The sequence below is a fragment of the Ovis aries genome, chromosome 3, assembly GCF_016772045.2.
Source record: "Ovis aries strain OAR_USU_Benz2616 breed Rambouillet chromosome 3, ARS-UI_Ramb_v3.0, whole genome shotgun sequence".
Classification (NCBI taxonomy): Eukaryota; Metazoa; Chordata; class Mammalia; order Artiodactyla; family Bovidae; genus Ovis; species Ovis aries.
Genome location: NC_056056.1, coordinates 133,882,617 through 133,902,363, shown reverse-complemented (window position 1 = coordinate 133,902,363; position 19,747 = coordinate 133,882,617). Strand labels below are relative to the sequence as shown.

At 42.9% G+C, this 19,747-nt stretch overlaps 1 protein-coding gene across 4 annotated transcripts in view; it reads left to right on the top strand.

The window, feature by feature from the left end:
- The window catches only part of LOC114113979 (uncharacterized), a 51,328-nt gene that overhangs the window by 27,273 nt on the left and 4,308 nt on the right, over positions 1 to 19,747 (top strand). For 2 of the 4 annotated variants that reach the window (XM_060414051.1, XM_060414052.1), the window contains one exon: positions 46 to 19,716. In XM_060414051.1, the coding sequence (XP_060270034.1) occupies positions 17,346 to 18,290 (945 nt within the window). In that variant the 5' untranslated portion in view covers positions 46 to 17,345 and the 3' untranslated portion in view covers positions 18,291 to 19,716. The remainder of the gene's footprint in view (positions 1 to 45; positions 19,717 to 19,747) is intronic. The other 2 variants (XR_003588796.3, XM_060414050.1) reach the window with 2 other exon arrangements.

The window sequence follows — 19,747 nt, the reverse complement described above, 5'->3', positions numbered from 1 at the left end:
TATTTGAGATTGTTATGAAAAAGATGTCTTTTCTGTATTTTCCAGGTACCTAGACCCTATACTGGAGGAAGCAATTGACTAGTGTCCTTAGGAGCCAAATCCAGTATCTAACAACCTTTGGTACTGCCGAGTCCTTCCTTACTTCAAAAGCAAGACTTTACTCTTTCAACAGAAAAAAATGTTTCTTCCTATTCAGCCCTCAAGAGGCAGAAGAAATCAATCTGAAAGTTTTAATCTCATGCACGTTAATCAAGAGATTGAACCTTTTCTTCCTTAATACCAAAATTGTAACCACTTTTAATTTCAGATGTCATACAGTGAGGACATCATGAGGAACACACTTTCTCTTTTGAAATAACAAGGTTCAACATCAAAAGATTTAGGAAGTGCACAGATTAGAAACATACAGTTTCCTGGAGTGAAAACCAACATGAGATTGTCAATATTATTGTTTTATCATTAGCCATCCAATGATTTCTCTGTATCTCTGTCCCTCCAACTGTCTTTCTGTTTCTTTGTGACTCTGTCTCTTTCTTTACCTTGCTTGTTTTATAATTTTGTACGAAAATTAGTAAAAAATACAGATGATACTTGGAACCCCTTGCCTTAAATGTTTTCCATAATAACTACGTTTCATTTAGTCATTGTGTCCCCTTAGACCTTTCTTGGTTTAACACAGTTTGTCCGATTTTCCTTGTCTTCGTGACTTAGAAAGTTCTGAGGAACTCTGCCAGTCTGTTTTGTCAATGTAGATACCATGAGTAATTATTTCATAACTGGGCTTCAACCCAAATATGATTTATTTATCTATTTATTTATGGCTCAAGAAGTTTCAGTTTGTCTACTAATAGCTCTTTCAGTGTCTTCTGTGACTATTTCTTCACTTTTTGCTGGTGAAAGATGCTCCAGAATCACCTTTGCTTATACTCCTCCCCATTCGTAGAATCAGACATATCTCCTCGATTCTTCAGAAGAGAACTTGCATGGTATTAGGTGGATTCTCCAGAGAAATCATCTGAGATTAAGGCTGTGGACAAAACAGACTGGAAACAATGACTAAATCTCAGGAACATTGCCTGACTCTCAGACCAACCTTGCACTGTATCATGAGATTTCTTTATCCATTCAGAAAGTCAAAGGAAGCCAAGACATGGCTGAGGGAGAATGCAAGGCCATGTCTTTGGACAAAGACTGGGCAAAGACTCGACCTCTTTGAGTCTCTGTGAGAGGCTTTTGGGGTGAGGGAAAAGGCCTTCCTATTTTGTCTCCATACTTAAAAAAGTCAGCACTTGCATTTTGTTTCTGAGTCTGTAAGATCCTGAAATTAACCAATGTTTCCATTATTTCCCAGGTGCAGCTTTATTGGGATTCATATCCCAGAAGTACGAGCTCTTTCATTTGTACTGTTTCCTCCGGATACATTGCTAAAAGCATACTTTCAGTTCAGAACTATATACTTTTACATTACACCTGATACATGTTGTCAGGCACACTTTGTGGTCATAAGGCATTTTAAAATATAAATCAGACATCTTACACTCTAGTCAATGTTCTTCTGATCTAATTGGACTGTAATGTGATTCTCTGAGGAATATGGATGATTACTGCGGCCGAAGGAGGTAGAATCATAGAGACAAGTCAGAGAAACTAAACTGCTGAGACCTCATCTGAGCAGTAAAACCAGACTTTACTGTGATGGACCCAGATCCCTCGCACTCCACATGCCAGGCTGTTCTCAGGGGACTGCTGGCATCAGGATGCTAAATTGCTGTCTGTTGAAGTTCTCTAAAGGAGGAGCGTGAAGCACATGGGCACTGGGGGTATGCTTCACTCCTGAGAAGGCATTTATCAGAAGAAAACCTCAAGATCCATTGGCGACAAAGAAAAGCTATGTGAAACCACACATTATGTGATAAATCTGCTTTATTTAGCAACAGAAGTGAGCAAAGAGCAGAGGAAGCAACACAGAGATACAGACCCTGTACATCAAAGAACCAGTCACTCCTGCTTTTGCAATCACTGAAATGGAGGAACACAGCACCTCTGAGACAGGACTTCCTGGGCCAGTGGAAAGCAAGGAGGATTCCCTGTCTGGACTAGGACCAAGTAGTTAATTTCCAATGGTGAACAATGGAAGCTCAGGTAGAGCAGGTATTGGCAGTTGGAGATGAAAGCACTCAGTAACTTCAGCTGTAACTGAAAACAAGAGATGAAGGGAGTGGAAGAGAGGAAGCAACCAGAGGAGAGGGTGGTGAAGCTGGAGAGGGAGCCTGAGACATTGTGGGAGCTTGAGCCCATGACAGGACTTCAGTGCTTGTAGCTCTTCCTGCTGGAGGAGGAGGTGGTGGTGTATTTGATGGTGGAACAGCTGCCTCCAGAGGAGCCGTAGCCACCCCCTATGGCTCTGCCACTGCCAGAACTGAAGCCACCTCCAATGCTGTAGGAGCAGCCACTTCCTCCGCCTATGCCTAAGCCACTGCCCAGACCGCTGGCACCACCATAGCCACTGGAAACGGTCGACTGTACCACGGCTGTGAAAGCAAAGGGGCAAGGTCAGGACAAGATGGTGAGCTCACTCTGCCACACAGAGTCCAGTCAGAGGGACACCAGGGCAAGGGATGGGGGCAGGTGAAGGTACTTACAGATGTTGACTTGTCCAGCGCCTTCCCCACTCAGCCTAGGAGAGAGAAGACACAGCCACGATGAGACCCGGAGCCACAGCTGGCCCCGCATGGGAAACCTCCGTGTGAGGAGAGTCCCCAGGAGCTGCCTTCTCAGTGCTCTTCTGGGAGTAGCACTATGACCACCACTAGAGTGCCTTCCACCTGGGCTCATTGGCAGGACTTCTTGGAGACGGAGCCAGGTGGTTGCGGAGGCTGTGTGAGTTCCTCACCTGCACTCCTCGCCTTCCAGCAGCTTCCTGTAGGTGGCAATCTCCACGTCCAGGGCCAGCTTGACATTCATGAGCTCCTGGTACTCCTTCAGCAGCCGGGCCATGTCCTGCTTGGCCTTCTGCAGGGCGTCCTCCAGGTCAGCCAGCTTGTTCCTGGCGTCCTTGAGGGCCAGCTCCCCACGCTGCTCGGCGTCGGCGATGGCGGATTGCAGGCTGGTGCACTAGAGGGGAGGAGGGCAGGGGAGCCTGAATCTGGACTCCAGGGGAGAGGAAACGTCGTTCCACTTTCCCAGTGAGGAAGAGCTCTAGAGACCAGACCTCACGGAAATGGAGGTTTGATTCGTTTTGTCCAGTTTTCCTCAGTGCTGCTAATCGTAACTAGTCTTGGAGTCCTTTAAGAAAATCTATTCCCTTCTCGGTTAACCATCCTAAAGATGATGGGGCTGGAAGATACCACAGCAGACTGAAGACCAGGGGACATGGGAAGAAATGGACCTACTGCCTAGTTTTGAATGTTGACACTTTGGATAAGTTCACATGGATGTACAACAGCTTATACAAAACCACAAACATCCTCCCTGAAAGACGATTTTATCTCAAACTCTTGAGACCTCACCTTCCTTTCACTTCACAGATATTTTTTGAACAACTCTCATTTGTCCTGTTTCTTTTCTCAGATTCTTTTTCACATTGAGTATGAGCATACTTGCAGCATTCTTCCCCTGTACTTTCTAGCCTGAGCTTTTCTTTGCCAACTTGTGTCTTGCATCCCCAACTCAATCATTCTCCTTATGGAATCTCATTTCAGTGCCTCGAGACTGTCTGTATGAACCACTGACCAGCTGAGATTCATCCTATCCTGAGTTTGTTTCCTGCTCTTGAGTTGGGCTTCATCTCTCTAACCTAGGAAAACTCAACCATGACATGTCCTCCTCTCTCTGCTTTTTCCTCAGTGCCCAATAACTACCCATATGATGTTTGATGATACCTGATGGTCGAGGAAGGAAAGGATGTTTTTCTCTTCCATGGTCCCCACTGTACCTGCTTCTTGACGTGGTCAATCTCAGATCTCAGCCTCTGGATCACGCGGTTGATCTCAGAGATCTCCTGCTTGGTGTTGCGCAGGTCATCCCCGTGTCTGCCCGCCGTCACCCGCAGCTCCTCGTACTGTAAACCAGAGGGAGACAAAGTGAGCTCCATAAGCTTCAGAAACACTAATCTAGTCTTTCAAAAAGGAATCTAATGGTTTTCCATAAAACATTTAAAGAAAACTGGTGTTACTAGGTCATTGACGCTCCTCACCCCTCACATACCGTCCTTGGGAAGACCACTGACTCACTGGTTCTCTTCAGGACAAGCAATGTTCTGTACTATTGCTGAGATCAACGTTGAAATAAAGCTAAAACAAAGGTCACTCACCTTGATCTACTTTAGCTTTCATCCTAGCTTGGGTTCTTTGACCTATGAGACTTGGGCATAATTACCCAAAAGGTCTACCCTGAGGCCCCCACTTCTTAGTTGTAGTTTCCCCACTGAAGTCTACAGCCTCATTGATGCTCACAGAGGAGGCACAGGGATTCCTCATCAGCTGCCGCCTCCCCACTCACCTTGGACTGGTACCACGACTCAGCCTCAGCCCGGCTCCTCTGAGCAATCTCCTCATACTGGGCTTTGACTTCAGCGATGATGCTGTCCAGGTCCAGGTTGCGGTTGTTGTCCATGGAGAGGACCACAGAAGTGTCTGAGATGTAGCTTTGCATCTGAGCCAGTTCCTGCAGAACAAGAGATCACCTGACCATCTTTGCTCATGATGTTTAGAGAGGCCCCTAGGCCAAAGATATTCCACTCTTCACAAATCTCTTTAAAGGCAATGAAACAATGTGGAGAGATACTTACAGCATCATAGAAGGTTCTTAGGAAGTTGATCTCATCTGTGAGAGCGTCTACCTTGGCTTGTAGTTCAACCTTGTTCATGTAGGCACTATCCACATCCTGGGGAAGAAGCAAACAGCCTGGGATCAGATGAGCCCTCCTATGCAGTCTGCTCCTGTTTTAGCCTCCTCAGTGATTCTTTTCTCAGAACCCTCTCCTTCAGGAAAGGAGCGTGAACCCCTGATCTGACTCCGTCTCACCTTCTTCAATTTCACAAACTCATTCTCTGCTGCTGTGCGTTTGTTGATTTCATCTTCATATCTGGAATTAAAAGGAATACAATCCAATTGAGTCAGGGTGAAGAGCAGCCTTGGATCTCTGCTTCCCACAATGGGTACATACAAATGAGACTTTTGCCAATAAGCCTAAAGGTTGTAATTTGTGGTTTCCAATTTCTTTACTCCATTACTCTTCCCATTCAACTTTTATGGCCCTTTTGTTCTTCAAGGTTTGTGTTTGTAACAACTGTAATGTCATGTCTATTGACATGTTTTCCTAAGAACCATGCCCTCATTTGGACCTGGTCATCTAACAGACTGAAGTGTGGGCTTCAGGAATCTAAGGTGATTTCTCTCCTGTAACTCACTTGTTCTTGAAGTCCTCCACCGTGTCCTGCATGCCCCTGAGCTCCGAGTCCAGGCGGCCTCTCTCCCCAAGGATACTATCCAGCTGTCTCCTGAGGTTGTTGATGTACTGCTCGAACAAAGGCTCCAGGTTCTGCCTCACGGTCCTGGTGCCCTGCTCCTGCAGCAGGGTCCACTTGGTGTCCAGGACCTTGTTCTGCTGCTCCAGGAATCGGACCTGCAGGAAGGCCAGATGGTGATCTGTGAGTTGACAAGTCCCCGGGCCGATCTGGTGGTCCTGGTGGTGCTGGGCTGCTCCAGATCCTGTACAGAGGCTGACAGTTCTGCTCCCCTGACTCTTTGGCTTCACATCACACAGGTCTCATGGCCAAGTTTCCCCAGGGAGCTGTCAGATGTTCCCTCCCTCTCACTTATGGAGCCTGTCAGTCAGTGACTTTCAACCCTTCCTGTCTTCCTCTTGACAAGAACAAGCACAAATGTACTTTATCATCGCATTTTTCTCATACTGCACAGAGCTTTTACAAAGCACATACCTCAGTTAAAGGGATATCAGATGTTTATAGTCTAATGATTAGATTCCAATTCTATTAATGATTGGATTTAACCTTGTTTCCCATATAGTGCCCGAATCTGGCTGATACAAAGTCCCTTAATGCTCATTTTCTGGTTCTTAGGTGACTATTTCTATGGATATATATTTGAGTTGTTTTCCCTCAAATTCCCTTTAGTTTTTTGCTTTCTTTCCTCCATCCATCATCCATCTATGACTCAAATGGAGTTTCCACTGCAATACCCTTTAACTCTCTTAGACCATCCAGAAGATCAAGCCATCTCATTGCATTCTCTTATTTTCTGTTCTTTCCTTCAGGATTATCAAGAACCGTGACTATTTCCTTGACAGGAATGGGGCCATGTGAGGGATGAGTAGTTATAAATGATTTCCATCACCATCATCGCCTGGGGTCCACGTTTAGCCTGTCCTGCATCCCAGTGGAGAGCTCGCCTGAGTCCCACCCCCTCTCCCCCGAGTTTCCCCTCCAGTAGAACAGGTCTCTCAGTTGGCTCTCTTGGGCCCTCTGCAATCCCCATTGGGGGCAGACACTCCCAGCTCACCTTGTCGATGAAGGAGGCAAACTTGTTGTTGAGGGTCTTGATCTGCTCCCGCTCCTCAGTCCTCACCCGCTGGATGGTGGGGTCGATTTGCAGGTTGAGGGGAGTCAGGAGACTCTGGTTGACGGTGACCTCTTGGATGCCTCCAGGGGGGATCACAGGGAAGCCATAGCCCCCATAGCCACCTCCAAAGCCAGCTCCACCACCGAGCCCAAAGCCACTACCAGCCCCAGCACCAAAACCAATTCCACTCCCGGCTCCACCTCCAAAGCCATAGCCAACTCCAATTCTGCCGCCATAGCCACCACCGATGACACAGCTGCCCCCTGCGATGGAGACCCTCTTGGAGCCCCCCAGGCCATAGAGGCTGCGGCTGCCAAAGCCAGCTCCTCCACACACTCCAGCGAGGCCGCCACTGCCCCTGGAGCGGGACAGGGACACGCTGCTGAAGCCAGAGCGGCACACACCAGGGACTCTGGCTGAGCCGGCACTGAAGCCCCTGCAGCTGATGGTTTTGGTCTTCACGGTGGATTTGCAAGACATGGTTCCAGAAGAAGCAGAGACTGAGGAAGGAGCGAGGGGTGCAGTGCAGGGCTGAGAGGAGCAGGTCTGTAAGTGGAGCTTCAGCAGCAGCTTATATATGGAGAAAATGGGCTGGGCTCAGTCCTGGAAGGTGAGCCTGCAGGTTGGGAAGGGCCAGGCTTCACAAAGAGTGACATCACATCTGGTTTATTAGAAAAGTTATGAAATGTGAAGATTGCATTTTTGGTTTCCTTTAGTCAGGGAAAACTTCTGCCTTCCAGCTTTGACGGCTCTGAGTACAGTAAGACTAGTCTCAACTCAGTGAGCTGGGAGTTAGTCAGCATCTCACACAAAGGTTCTCCATGTTATGCTCGTGTGTGAAATGTACTGAGGCTCATCTTCCCTGGTGTTTCACCCACCAGACAGGAATGCTGGAGAGCAAAATAGCCTAGCTTTTCCTATAACAGTAATTATTATGTTTGTCATGAATTACAGAAATTAAACATGACTTTTTTGCTTTCCTCAAAATTTTCCACAGGTAGGTATGTAGATTTGCAATATAAATGGGTCTCTGTATGCCTATCACTGGATTTTATAAAAATTAATTTCTCATGGTCAGTTTTATTTCCTGTACTGCTAAGTCACTTCAGTCGTGTCCAACTCTGTGCAACCCCATAGACGGCAGCCCACCAGGCTCCCCCATCCCTGGGATTCTCCAGGCAAGAACACTGGAGTGGGTTGCCATTTCCCTCTCCAATGCATGAAAGTGAAACGCGAAAGTGAAGTCGCTCAGTCGTGTCCGACTCTTAGCGACCCCATGGACTGCAGCCTACCAGGCTCCTCCGTCCTTAGGGTTTTCCAGGCAAGAGTACTGGAGTGGGATGCCATTGCCTTCTCCTTATTTCTTGTACACTCTAATGCAAATCCCTATCAACTCTAATATACTGAAAAGCAGTCCCCAAATATCTTGTTTTATCTTTAGAATACAATTCAATATTTATCTGTAAGTGAGTTGTTCTTTTATGCATACCTGTTCTATATCTTAAATACTTAGATGTTCGTTAACGCCCAGAAGTATTTATTCAATCTTGGGAAATCTGTTTTTGTTATTTATATTTTGTGTCTTGCTTTTCCAAATCAGGATTCTAATAAGTTCCATAAATCTTGTGTTTGGGTGATATATTTAACGTATTATACTTTTATAATATTGCAGGTCATTAAATCTGCCTCCATCTTTCCACTTGCAGTTTATTTGTGAAAAGAAAAAAAGAGAGAAATGGTTTTATTTGTTTTTCAGTAGTCCAACATGGCAGTGTTAATTTGCATAATCATGTCATCTTTCTTAAAGTGGTCTCAAGACTTTCTTGTATGCTATGAACTGACAGTTCCAACTAGAAGCTTAATATGCTATCTCTTTAAACATTACAGATATAAATGTCAGAATGCCTATTCATATACATAATATTGATATTTACACATCAACTTATTCATTTTAAAATTTTAAATAAGTAATACATGAATTACATGCTCAAGGCCATTCCCCAGTCCTATATGGTAAGACAGGTAAAGGTGTTACCGTTCCCTGTGTATCCTTGTAGTCACCTCACTTAATGTTTCTGTGCTTCTCCTAGGGCATATGTGAAGCATGTGAGAATATATATTGAATACACACATATATATGAGATATACAGATATGCTCTTTTGCAATTATGCGCATGGTATATGTACTTTGTCTCCCATAGCTCTGTTCTCTCTCAGTTCTCATGCAGCATTCTCTGAGTGCTATTTCCTGTGGGTTGTTTGCTTCACTTTACCTGTGATCCATTGTTGTGCTTCAGCAAGGTCTTGGGCTGTTTTCAGCCTGGCCTTCATTTCTATAGTGGCTTTATTTTTTCTTCACGAATTATCTGCAGTTTACCAGCTAATATTTTAATCTTCTATTTCTCACTCTATTGCCCCTTGGCTTTATTATTTCATTATGTTTGTTTCATTGCCTCTTAGGAAATATTTAACCATGACTTCTTCCTACTGAATGTTTTCTAAGTGCCTCTTGCTTTTCCTTTTCCTTGTGTTTTTTGTTTGCTTGTTTATTTGTTTGCTTTCATGTAAAGTGTCCTTTGTGGGACTTGGAATGGTTCCTTCCTAACAAGGGCTCATCTCTGAAGGATTTCAGATCCTTTTGGACCTGCCTTTACAGACAGTCTTGTGGGAGGAGAGGCCAGGCCACAACCAGAATAACAGGAATTCTCAGTAGGACACAGGCTGTGTAAATAGTTCTTTTAATTTTAATTCATCCAAGCCAAGGAAGATGTCTGCAGAGCGGCTCACAGTTCAGTCTCAGTTTTCTTTGCTTCTCCAACAACAAGCTGCCAATAGGCATTGCCTCTGATTCCTTACTCAACCCTGCCTTCCCTGTGTCTTGAAACTTCAGGGTAAATAGGCCCTGCCTATAGCCCACACACCCACTTGTGACTGTTGCAAAGATTGATTCTTTGATTCTTGGTTATGCACCTGAGGACATGTTCTTCATATTCACGTAGTAGGATTTGCATGAGTCAGAGGTGCCTGGCGATAGGAAGACCTCAGGGTTAGCTTTGTGTACCGTTCTGTGTTTCCCATATTGTTTAGTTTTGATTTGTCTGTTTTTGAGAGTGTTCTTCACTGGATTTTCTGAGATGTGCACTGAAGACATCTTCTCTCTGAGTTTTCCCAGCATCTGTGATTGCTTTCTCTCTTTCTGTAGGAAGGATTTTGTATTCTTTATTTTTTAAATTGAAGGAATTTAAGATGTTTTCCTTTTGGTGGTTGAGGGTGGAGATTACTTTTATGATTCTTGTTCTCCTTGTTTGGTTTAAGGCAATTTCTAATACAGAGAGATGGCTCCATCTCAGCTACATTCAGAAGTTTCCCATTCATATATTTATATTTCAAATACATAGCATTTAAAATATTAAGTAATAATTGCTACTAGAAATATTACTTTTCTTTTCTTGCACTGCATGGAAACTATTGGGGTCAATGAAGACATTATTACTCAGAGGCCCCCTCCTGAGCCTGATGGGGTCACCTGAAAGTTGTCTGCAATACATCAGATTTACCATCATCAGAAATTTCATTCCCAAATGTATGTGTTCTTCTCAGTGGAACAACCTCCTTCACTGCTTAGTCAAAATTTGTATCAGTGGAAGTCCAGTGGATACAGTGAGAGAGAATAGTATGTAAACAGCCATGTACCAGTCTCCCAGATTAAACACTTATTCATATTTTTCAGTATTGTCTCATCTAATTCCTGTACTTCTGTTATTGAAATCTTCTACTTTTTCATTGATGTATTGTCAAGAAAATTAAGACATTAAGTCATTTCAATTGTCAGTATTTGCAAGCATGCCTAAGAAAGGATGACTTTTTAATCTAACAGTATAACAGTTTTGTATCTGTAGCAACAGTTGCTTCATAATGAAGCTGTGTCCATTTATGTCCATACTTCTCTGATTATTTCGAGATGTCTTTTTATGCTGTTTTTCTAGAAACAACATCCTAGCTAGATTCTTGGGTCTCTTAAGAGTCTTTCATACTGTAATAGATCGCTTTTTAACACCACTGATTTGTAGAAAAATTGTTTTTTTCTCTAGTACGTCTACACTTGATTTGGTTCATTGTTTCCTGTTGGTGCCACATAACTTCTAACCCCAGTTTCTCCTATATAGTAGTTGCATGAGTTAATTAGACTTTTCCCATTGTTTCAGGTAAGATTATGTCCCAGTTGGTCCTGTGTGCCCATATTGCCTCAGCTTGTGAGGCACATAATGCTAGCTGTCCAGTTTAGTGATGTTAAGACTGATCTGTAGTATAGCTGTAGTTCCAGCCTTATCCCTCCATTAAAAAGTGCCAAATAAATTTGTCATCTAATATTTTACCATTCATTGGTCAAGTCCCACATTGATTATTCATTAGAGGTTGCAAATGTTTAATTTTGAATTTAACATCTCTCCTCCTCATTTATCAATTGGGAGTCATCTATAAAGAAGAAATCTGTATTGTTTGCTTTTTAGATAGTAATATATATTTTATTCAGACAGGAAAAGCAGAATCAGTGTCTCTTTCTTAGAATTTTGTAATTTTCAAAACAGTGAATTGGGACCACCATAATTTCCAAATATAATTGAAGAAGTTTTGTTTGTTTGTTATTTTGGTTTTGTATGATTGTAAATCCACTGTTCAAAAATATATATTTAATATGTTTCTGTCCCCTGCAGGCATTAAACCTTTTGGGTACTTAAACTGACCCGTTTTATGCCACTTGAGTTCTTCAGATTTTCTTCTGGGTCTTTTTGACAGGGGCCCATTGGGTTCTGAAAGCTTCTTTGTTGACCAGGAGAAGAAGTCTCAATTTACCTTGTACTTACCTTGAAGCAGACATGGAATCAGTCATTTCTGTGAGTAGCTAAGGTGCCTTTTATTGGGAAATGATATTTATAAGCTAGGATTTTTATGCTATGGATGTTCATTGTTACTGGGTTCTTCTAGGTTTGAAGTCTTTTCAAAATACAGATCTAGAAATATGTGAAAACATATTAGGAAATACTTAAATCAGAAGTTTGTAGATGTATTTCAAATTCAAATGGGAGAATATAGGATGATTTTATTACCTTTTTTTTTTTTTTTTACTCTATCTGAAAAGCTTAGCTCTGAATGGCGTATTCCTTATTCGCTCTGTCCTACAACAAACCTGATATCCAGGCTTCCCTGGTAGCTCAGTTGGTAAAGAATTGGCCTGCAGTGCAGGAGACCCATTTTGATTCTTGGGTCAGGAATATCCACTGGAAAAGGGATAGGGTACCCACTCCAGTATTCTTGGGCTTCCCTTGTGGCTCAACTGGTAAAGAATCTGCCTGCAATGTAGGAGACCTGAGTTCTATCCCTGGGTTGGGAAGATTTCCCTGGAGAAGGGAAAGGCTACCCACCCCAGTATTCCAGACTGGAGAATACAGTCCATGGTGTCACAGAGTTAGACACAGCTGAGTGACTTTCATTTTCACAACAATATGAGAATCCAGATTAACTCTAGCATTGTGGTTGCAAATAGAAGCAGGGAAAAATGATCTTCCATTATTACATTGGTTGGAGAGAAGTTTCTTAAGTGAGGGAGTACAGATATGGATCGCAATGGGCTTCAAAAAGTGGCTGCTACAGTTGCATGAGAAGATTGGAGACAGTGTAAGAGGGTTCCCTTTTCTCCACACCCTCTCCAGCATTTATTGCTTGTAGACTTTTGGATCGCAATCATTCTGACTGGTGTGAAATGGTACCTCATTGTGGTTTTGATTTGCATTTCTCTGATAATGAGTGATGTTGAGCATCTTTTCATGTGTTTGTTCAGTTCAGTTCAGTTGCTCAGTTGTGTCCGACTCTCTGCGACCCCCTGAATCACAGCACACCAGGCCTCCCTGTCCATCACCAACTCCCAGAGTTCACTCAGACTCACATCCATCGAGTCCGTGATGCCATCCAGCCACCTCATCCTCTGTCGTCCCCTTCTCCTCCTGCCCCCAATCCCTCCCAGCATCAGAGTCTTTTCCAATGAGTCAACTCTTCGCATGAGGTGGCCAAAGTACTGGAGTTTCAGCTTTAGCATCATTCCTTCCAAAAAAAATCCCAGGGCTGATCTCCTTTATAATGGACTGGTTGGATCTCCTTGGAGTCCAAGGGACTCTCAAGAGTCTTCTCCAACACCACAGTTCAAAAGCATCAATTCTTCTGCGCTCTGCCTTCTTCACAGTCCAACTCTCACATCCATACATGACCACAGGAAAAACCATAGCCTTGACTAGACCGACCTTAGTGGACAAAGTAATGTCTCTGCTTTTGCATATGCTATCTAGGTTGGTCATAACTTTTCTTCCAAGGAGTAAGCGTCTTTTAATTTCATGTGTTTGTTAGCCATCTGTATGTCTTCTTTGGAGAAATGTCTATTTAGTTCTTTGGCCCATTTTTTTATTGGGTCGTTTATTTTCTGGAATTGAGCTGCATAAGTTGCTTGTATATTTTTGAGATTAGTTGTTTGTCCGTTGCTTCATTTGCTATTATTACCATTGTCCATTGCTATTATTCTCCCATTCTGAAGGATGTCTTTTCACCTTGCTTATAGTTTCCTTTGTTGCCCAGAAGCTTTTAATTTTAATTAGATCCCATTTGTTTGTTTTTGCTTATATTTCCAGTATTCTGGGAGGTGGATCATAGAGGATCCTGCTGTGATGTATGTCAGAGAGTGTTTTGCCTATGTTCTCCTCTAGGAGTTTTATAGTTTCTGGTCTTACATTTAGATCTTTAATCCTTTTTGAGTTTATTTTTGTGTATGGTGTTAGAAAGTGATCTAGTTTCATTCTTTTACAAGTGGTTGACCAGTTTTCCCAGCACCACTTGTTAAAGAGATTGTCTTTAACCCAGTGTATATTCTTGCCTCCTTTGTCAAAGATAAGGTGTCCATAGGTATGTGGCTTTATCTCTGGGCTTTCTATTTTGTTTCATTGATCTATATTTCTGTCTTTGTGCCAATACCATACTGTCTTGATGACTGTGGCTTTGTAGAAGAGCCTGAAGTTAGGCAGGTTGATTCCTCCAGTTCCATTCTTCTTTCTCAAGATTGCTTTGGCTATTCGAGGTTTTTTGTATTTGCATACAAATTGTGAAATTATTTGTTCTAGCTCTGTGAAAAATACCATTGGTAGCTTGATAGGGATTGCATAGAATGTGTAGATTGCTTTGGGTAGTGTCCTCATTTTCACTATATTGATTCTTCCGACCCATGAACATGGTACATTTCTCCATCTATTAGTGTCCTCTTTGATTTCTTTCATCAGTGTTTTATAGTTTTCTATATATAGGTCTTTAGTTTCTTTAGGTAGATATATTCCTAAATATTTTATTCATTTCATTGCAATGGTGAATGGAGTTGTTTCCTTAATTTCTCTTTCTATTTTCTCATTCTTAGTGTATAGGAATGCAAGGGATTTCTGTGTGTTGATTTTATATCCTGCAACTTTACTCTATTCATTAATTAGCTCTAGTAATTTTCTAGTGGAGTCTTTAGGGTTTTCTATGTAGAGGATCATGTCATCTGCAAACAGTGAGAGTTTTACTTCTTCTTTTCCAAGTTGGATTCCGTTTATTTCTTTTTCTGCTCTGATTGCTGTGGCCAAAACTTCCAGAACTATGTTGAATAGTAGTGGTGAAAGTGGGCACCCTTGTCTTGTTCCTGACTTTATGGGAAATGCTTTCAATTTTTCTCCATTGAGGATAACGTTTGCTGTGGGTTTGTCATATATAGCTTTTATTTTGTTGAGGTATGTTTCTTCTATTCCTGCTTTCTGGAGAGTTTTTATCATAAATGGATGTTGAATTTTGTCAAAGGCCTTCTCTGCATCTACTGAGATAATAATTGGCTTTTATTTTTCAATTTGTTAATGTGGTGAATTACATTGATTGATTTGCAGATATTGAAGACACCTTGCATCCCTGGGATAAAGCCCACATGATGTATGATCTTTTTAATGTGTTGTTGGATTCTGATTGCTAGAATTTTGTGAAGGATTTTTTTCATCTATGTTCATCAGTGATATTGGCCTGTAGTTTTCATTTGTGTGGCATCTTTGTCAGGTTTTGGTATTAGGCTGATGGTGGCCTCATAGAATGAGTTTGGAAGTTTACCTTCCTCTGCAATTTTCTGGAAGAGTTTGAGTAGGATAGGTGTTAGCTATTCTCTAAATTTTTGTTAGAATTCAGCTGTGAAGCCGTCTGAACCTTGGCTTTTGTTTGCTGGAAGATTTCTGATTACAGTTTCAATTTCGGTGCTTGTGATGGGTCTGTTAAGATTTTCTATTTCTTCCTGGTTCAGTTTTGGAAATGCAAACTAGTACAGCCACTATGGAGAACAGTGTGGAGATTCCTTAAAAAATTGCAAATAGAACTGCCTTATGACCCAGCAATCCCACTGCTGGGCATACACACAAAGGAAACCAGAATTGAAAGAGACATGTGTACTCCAATGTTCATCGCAGCACTGTTTATAATAGCCAGGACATGGAAGCAACCTAGATGCCCATCAGCAGATGAATGGATAAGAAATTTGTGGTACATATACACCATGGAGTATTACTCAGCCATTAAAAAGAATACATTTGAATCAGTTCTAATGAGGTGGATGAAACTGGAGCCTATTATACAGAGTGAAGTAAGCCAGAAAGAAAAACACCAATACAGTGTACTAACACATATATATGGAATTTAGAAAGATGGTAATGATAACCCTGTATGCAAGATAGCAAAAGAGACACAGATGTATAGAACGGACTTTTGGACTCTGTGGGAGAGGGAGAGAGTGGGAAGATTTGGGAGAATGGCATTGCAACATGTATACTATCATGTAAGAAACAAACTGCCAGTCTATGTTTGATACAGGATACAGGAGGCTTGGGGCTGGTGCATGGGGATGATACAGAGAGATGATATGGGGTGGGAGGTGGGAAGGGGGTTCAGGATTGGGAACTCATGTACACCCGTGGCAGATTCATGTCAATGTATGGCAAAACCAATACAGTATTGTAAAGCAAAATAAAGTAAAAACAAAAATTAAAAAAAAATAAAATAAAATCTGTGTTGTATATCAAAAAAATAAATAAATAAAGGAGAGAAAAAAAAAAGACTGGGGACAGTAAGAGTGTTGGAGAAAATGGCACATTTGCGTGGACCTGCCTCTAAGACGACAGAGGATGAATTTCCACCCCTACTCCCTTTCTGCTGCATAGGCACAGCAGTAGCTGAGAGGAGTTACCCCACGTCTGAGGTCAGGGTGGCAGCAGAGAGGAGCTACCCCACGCCCAGGTGGTGGGCAGCTGCACGGAAAAAGGAGGGCTGAGAGGAGCTATTCCACGTTCAGAGTCAGGAGGTGTGGCCGTGAGCAGATACCCCTGCTCCAAGGTAAGGAGCAGCGGCTGTGATTTGCTGGAGCAGCCGTGAAGACATACCCCACGTCCAAGGTAAGAGAAACCCAAATAAGTCATTAGGTGTTGCAAGAAGGCATCAGGGGGCAGACACACTAAAACCATAATCACAGAAAACTAGCCAATCTAATCACACGGAGCACAGCCTTGTCTAACTCAGTGAAACTAAGCCATGCCAAGTGGGGCCACCCAGGACGGGAGGGTCATGGTGGAGAGGTCTGACAGAATGTGGTCCACTGGAGAAGGGACCCCATGAACAGTATGCAAAGGCAAAATGATAGGATACTGAAAGGGGAACGCCTCAGGTTGGTAGGTGCCCAATATGCTACTGGAGATCAGTGGAGAAATAACTCCAGAAAGAATGAAGGGATGGAGCCAAAGCAAAAACAATACTCATTTGTGGATGGTACTGGTGATAGAAGCAAGGTCTGTTGCTTTAAAGAGCAATATTTCATAGGAACCTGGCATGGCAGGTCCATGAATCAAGGCAAATTGGAAGTGGTCAAACAAGCGATGGCAAAAGTCAACGTCGACATTCTAGGAATCAGCGAACTAAAATGGACTGATTTGGGTGAATTTAACTCAGATGACCATTATATCTACTACTGTGGGCAGGAATCCCTCAGAAGAAATGGAGTAGCCATCATGGTCAACAAAAGAGTCCGAAATGCAGCACTTGGATGTAATCTCAAAAACGACAGAATGATCTCTGTTTATTTCCAAGGCAAACCATTCAATATCATGGTAATCCAAGCCTATGTCCCGACCAGTAGCACTGAAGAAGCTGAATTTGAATGGTTCTATGAAGACCTACAAGATCTTTAGAACTAACACCCAAAAAAGATGTCCTTTTCATTATAGGGGACTGGAATGTAAAAGTAGGAAGTCAAGAAACACCTGGAGTAACAGGCAAATTTGGCCTTGGAGTCCGGAATGAAGCAGGGCAAAGGCTAATAGAGTTTTGCCAAGAGAATGCACTGGTCATATAGCAAACACCTTCTTTCAACAACACAAGACTCTAAATGGATATCACCAGATGGTCAACACTGAAATCAGATTGATTACATTCTTTGCAGCCAAAGATGGAGAAGCTCGATACAGTCAGCAAAAACAAGACCAGGGGCTGACTGTGGCCCAGATCATGAACTCCTTATTGCCAAATTCAGACTGAAATTGAAGAAAGTGGGGAAAACCACTAGACCATTCAGGTATGACCTAAATCAAATCCCTTATGATTATACAGTGAAAGTGAGGAATAGATTTAAGGGACTAGATCCGATAGAAAGAGTGCCTGATGAACTATGGATGGAGGTTCGTGACCATGTACAAGAGACAGGGATCAAGACCATCCCCGTGGAAAAGAAATGCAAAACAGCAAAATGGCTGTCTGAGGGGACTTTACAAAGAGCTGTGAAAAGAAGAGAAGCAAAAAGCAAAGGAGAAAAGGAAAGATATAAGCATCTGAATGCAGAGTTCCAAAGAATAGCAAGGAGAGATAAGAAAGCCTTCCTCAGCGATCAATGCAAAGAAATAGAGGAAAACAACAGAATGGGAAAGACTAGAGATCTCTTCAAGAAAATTAGAGATACCAAGGGAACATTTCATGCAAAGATGGGCTCGATAAAGGACAGGAATGGTATGGACCTAACAGAAGCAGAAGATATTAAGAAGAGATGGCAAGAATACACAGAAGAACTGTACAGAAAAAGGCTTCACAACCCAGACAATCACAATGGTGTGATCACTCACCTAGAGCCAGACATCCTAGAATGTCAAGTCAAGTGGGCCTTAGAAAGCATCACTATGAACAAAGCTAGTGGATGTGATGGAATTCCAGTTGAGCTATTTCAAATCCTGAAAGATGATGCTGTGAAAGTGCTGCACTCAATATGCCAGCAAATTTGGAAAACTCAGCAGTGGCCACAGGATGGGAAAAGGTCAGTTTTCAGTCCAGTTCCAAAGAAAGGCAATGCCAAAGAATGCTCACACTACCACACAATTGCATTCATCTCACACGCTAGTGAAGTAATGCTCAAAATTCTCCAAGCCAGGCTTCAGCAGTACATAAACTGTGAACTTCCAGGTGTTCAAGCTGGTTTTAGAAAAGGCAGAGGAACCAGAGATCAAATTGCCAACATTCTCTGGATCATCAAAAAGCAACAGAGTTCCAGAAAAACCTCTGTTTCTGCTTTATTGACTATGCCAAAGCCTTTGACTGTGTGGATCACAATCAACTGTGGACAATTCTGAAAGAGATGGGACTACCAGACCACCTGACCTGCCTCTTGAGAAACCTGTATGCAGATCAGGAAGCAACAGTTAGAACTGGACATGGAACAACAGACTGGTTCCAGATAGGAAAAGGAGTACATCAAGGCTGTATGTTGTCACCCTGCTTACTTAACATATATGCAGAGTACATCATGAGAAATGCTGGGCTGGAGGAAGCACAAGCTGGAATCAAGATTGCCGGGAGAACTATCAATAACCTCAGATATGCAGATGACACCACTCTTATGGCAGAAAGTGAAGAGGAACTAAAAGCCTCTTGATGAAAGTGAAAGAGGAGAGGGCAAAAGTTGGCTTAAAGCTCAACATTCAGAAAACAAAGATCATGGCATCCCGTCCCATCACTTCATGGCAGATAGATGGGAAACTGTGTCAGACTTTATTTTGGGGGGCTCTGAAATCACTGCAGATGGTGACTGCAGCCATGAAATTAAAAGACGCTTACTCCTTGGAAGGAAAGTTACGACCAACCTAGATAGCATATGCAAAAGCAGAGACATTACTTTGCCAACAAAGCTCCCTCTAGTCAAGGCTGTGGTTTTTCTGTGGTCATGTATGGATGTGAGAGTTGGACTATGAAGAAAGCTGAGCACCAAAGAATTGATGCTTTTGAACTGTGATGTTGGAGGAGACTCTTGAGAGTCCCTTGGACTGCAAGGAGATCCAACCAGTCCATCCTAAAGGAGATTAGTGTTGGGTGTTCTTTGGAAGGACTGATGCTGAAGCTGAAACTCCCATACTTTGGCCATCTCATGTGAAGAGCTGACTTAATGGAAAAGAGCCTGATGCGGGGAGGAATTGGGGGCAGGAGGAGAAGGGGACGACAGAGGATGAGGTGGCTGGATGGCATCACCAACTCGATGGACATGAGTTTGAGTGAACTCTGGGCATTGGTGATGGACAGGGAGGCCTGGTGTGCTGTGATTCATGGGTCGCAAAGAGTCGGACATGACTGAGTGACTGAACTGAACTCCCTTTCTGGTGTTGTAGGGACATCCCTGGAGTCTTCAAGGTGACAGCCTTGAAGAGAAGAGATGGCCTAGAGAAAGTCCTGGTCCAAGATATCCAGTTGCTCTCAAAGATGGACTCCTCAACACCTTTTGCCTCCCATCCTGAGGTCTACTCTTAGCTTTTCTCAAGGACAAGTATGGTGAAGCGTTAGTTAGCAGGAAGTCTGTAGGGAATGCCTCCTGGGGCATGCCACGGGCAGAGAAGAGCAATCTGCTCTCAGGACCCTTGGAAATGTTCCCTCTTCTGCCTGTGCCACACCCTGTGCCCCCACGAACTGTGATGTCATTCATTAGTCTGTGCTGGGGATTCTAGCCAACATAGCTGAATCTACCTTGTATGGCTCACAAGTGATCATCCTGGATCACAAAAGATTCAGGTAAGGTGAACTTTGGGTATAGCTTCTAAGT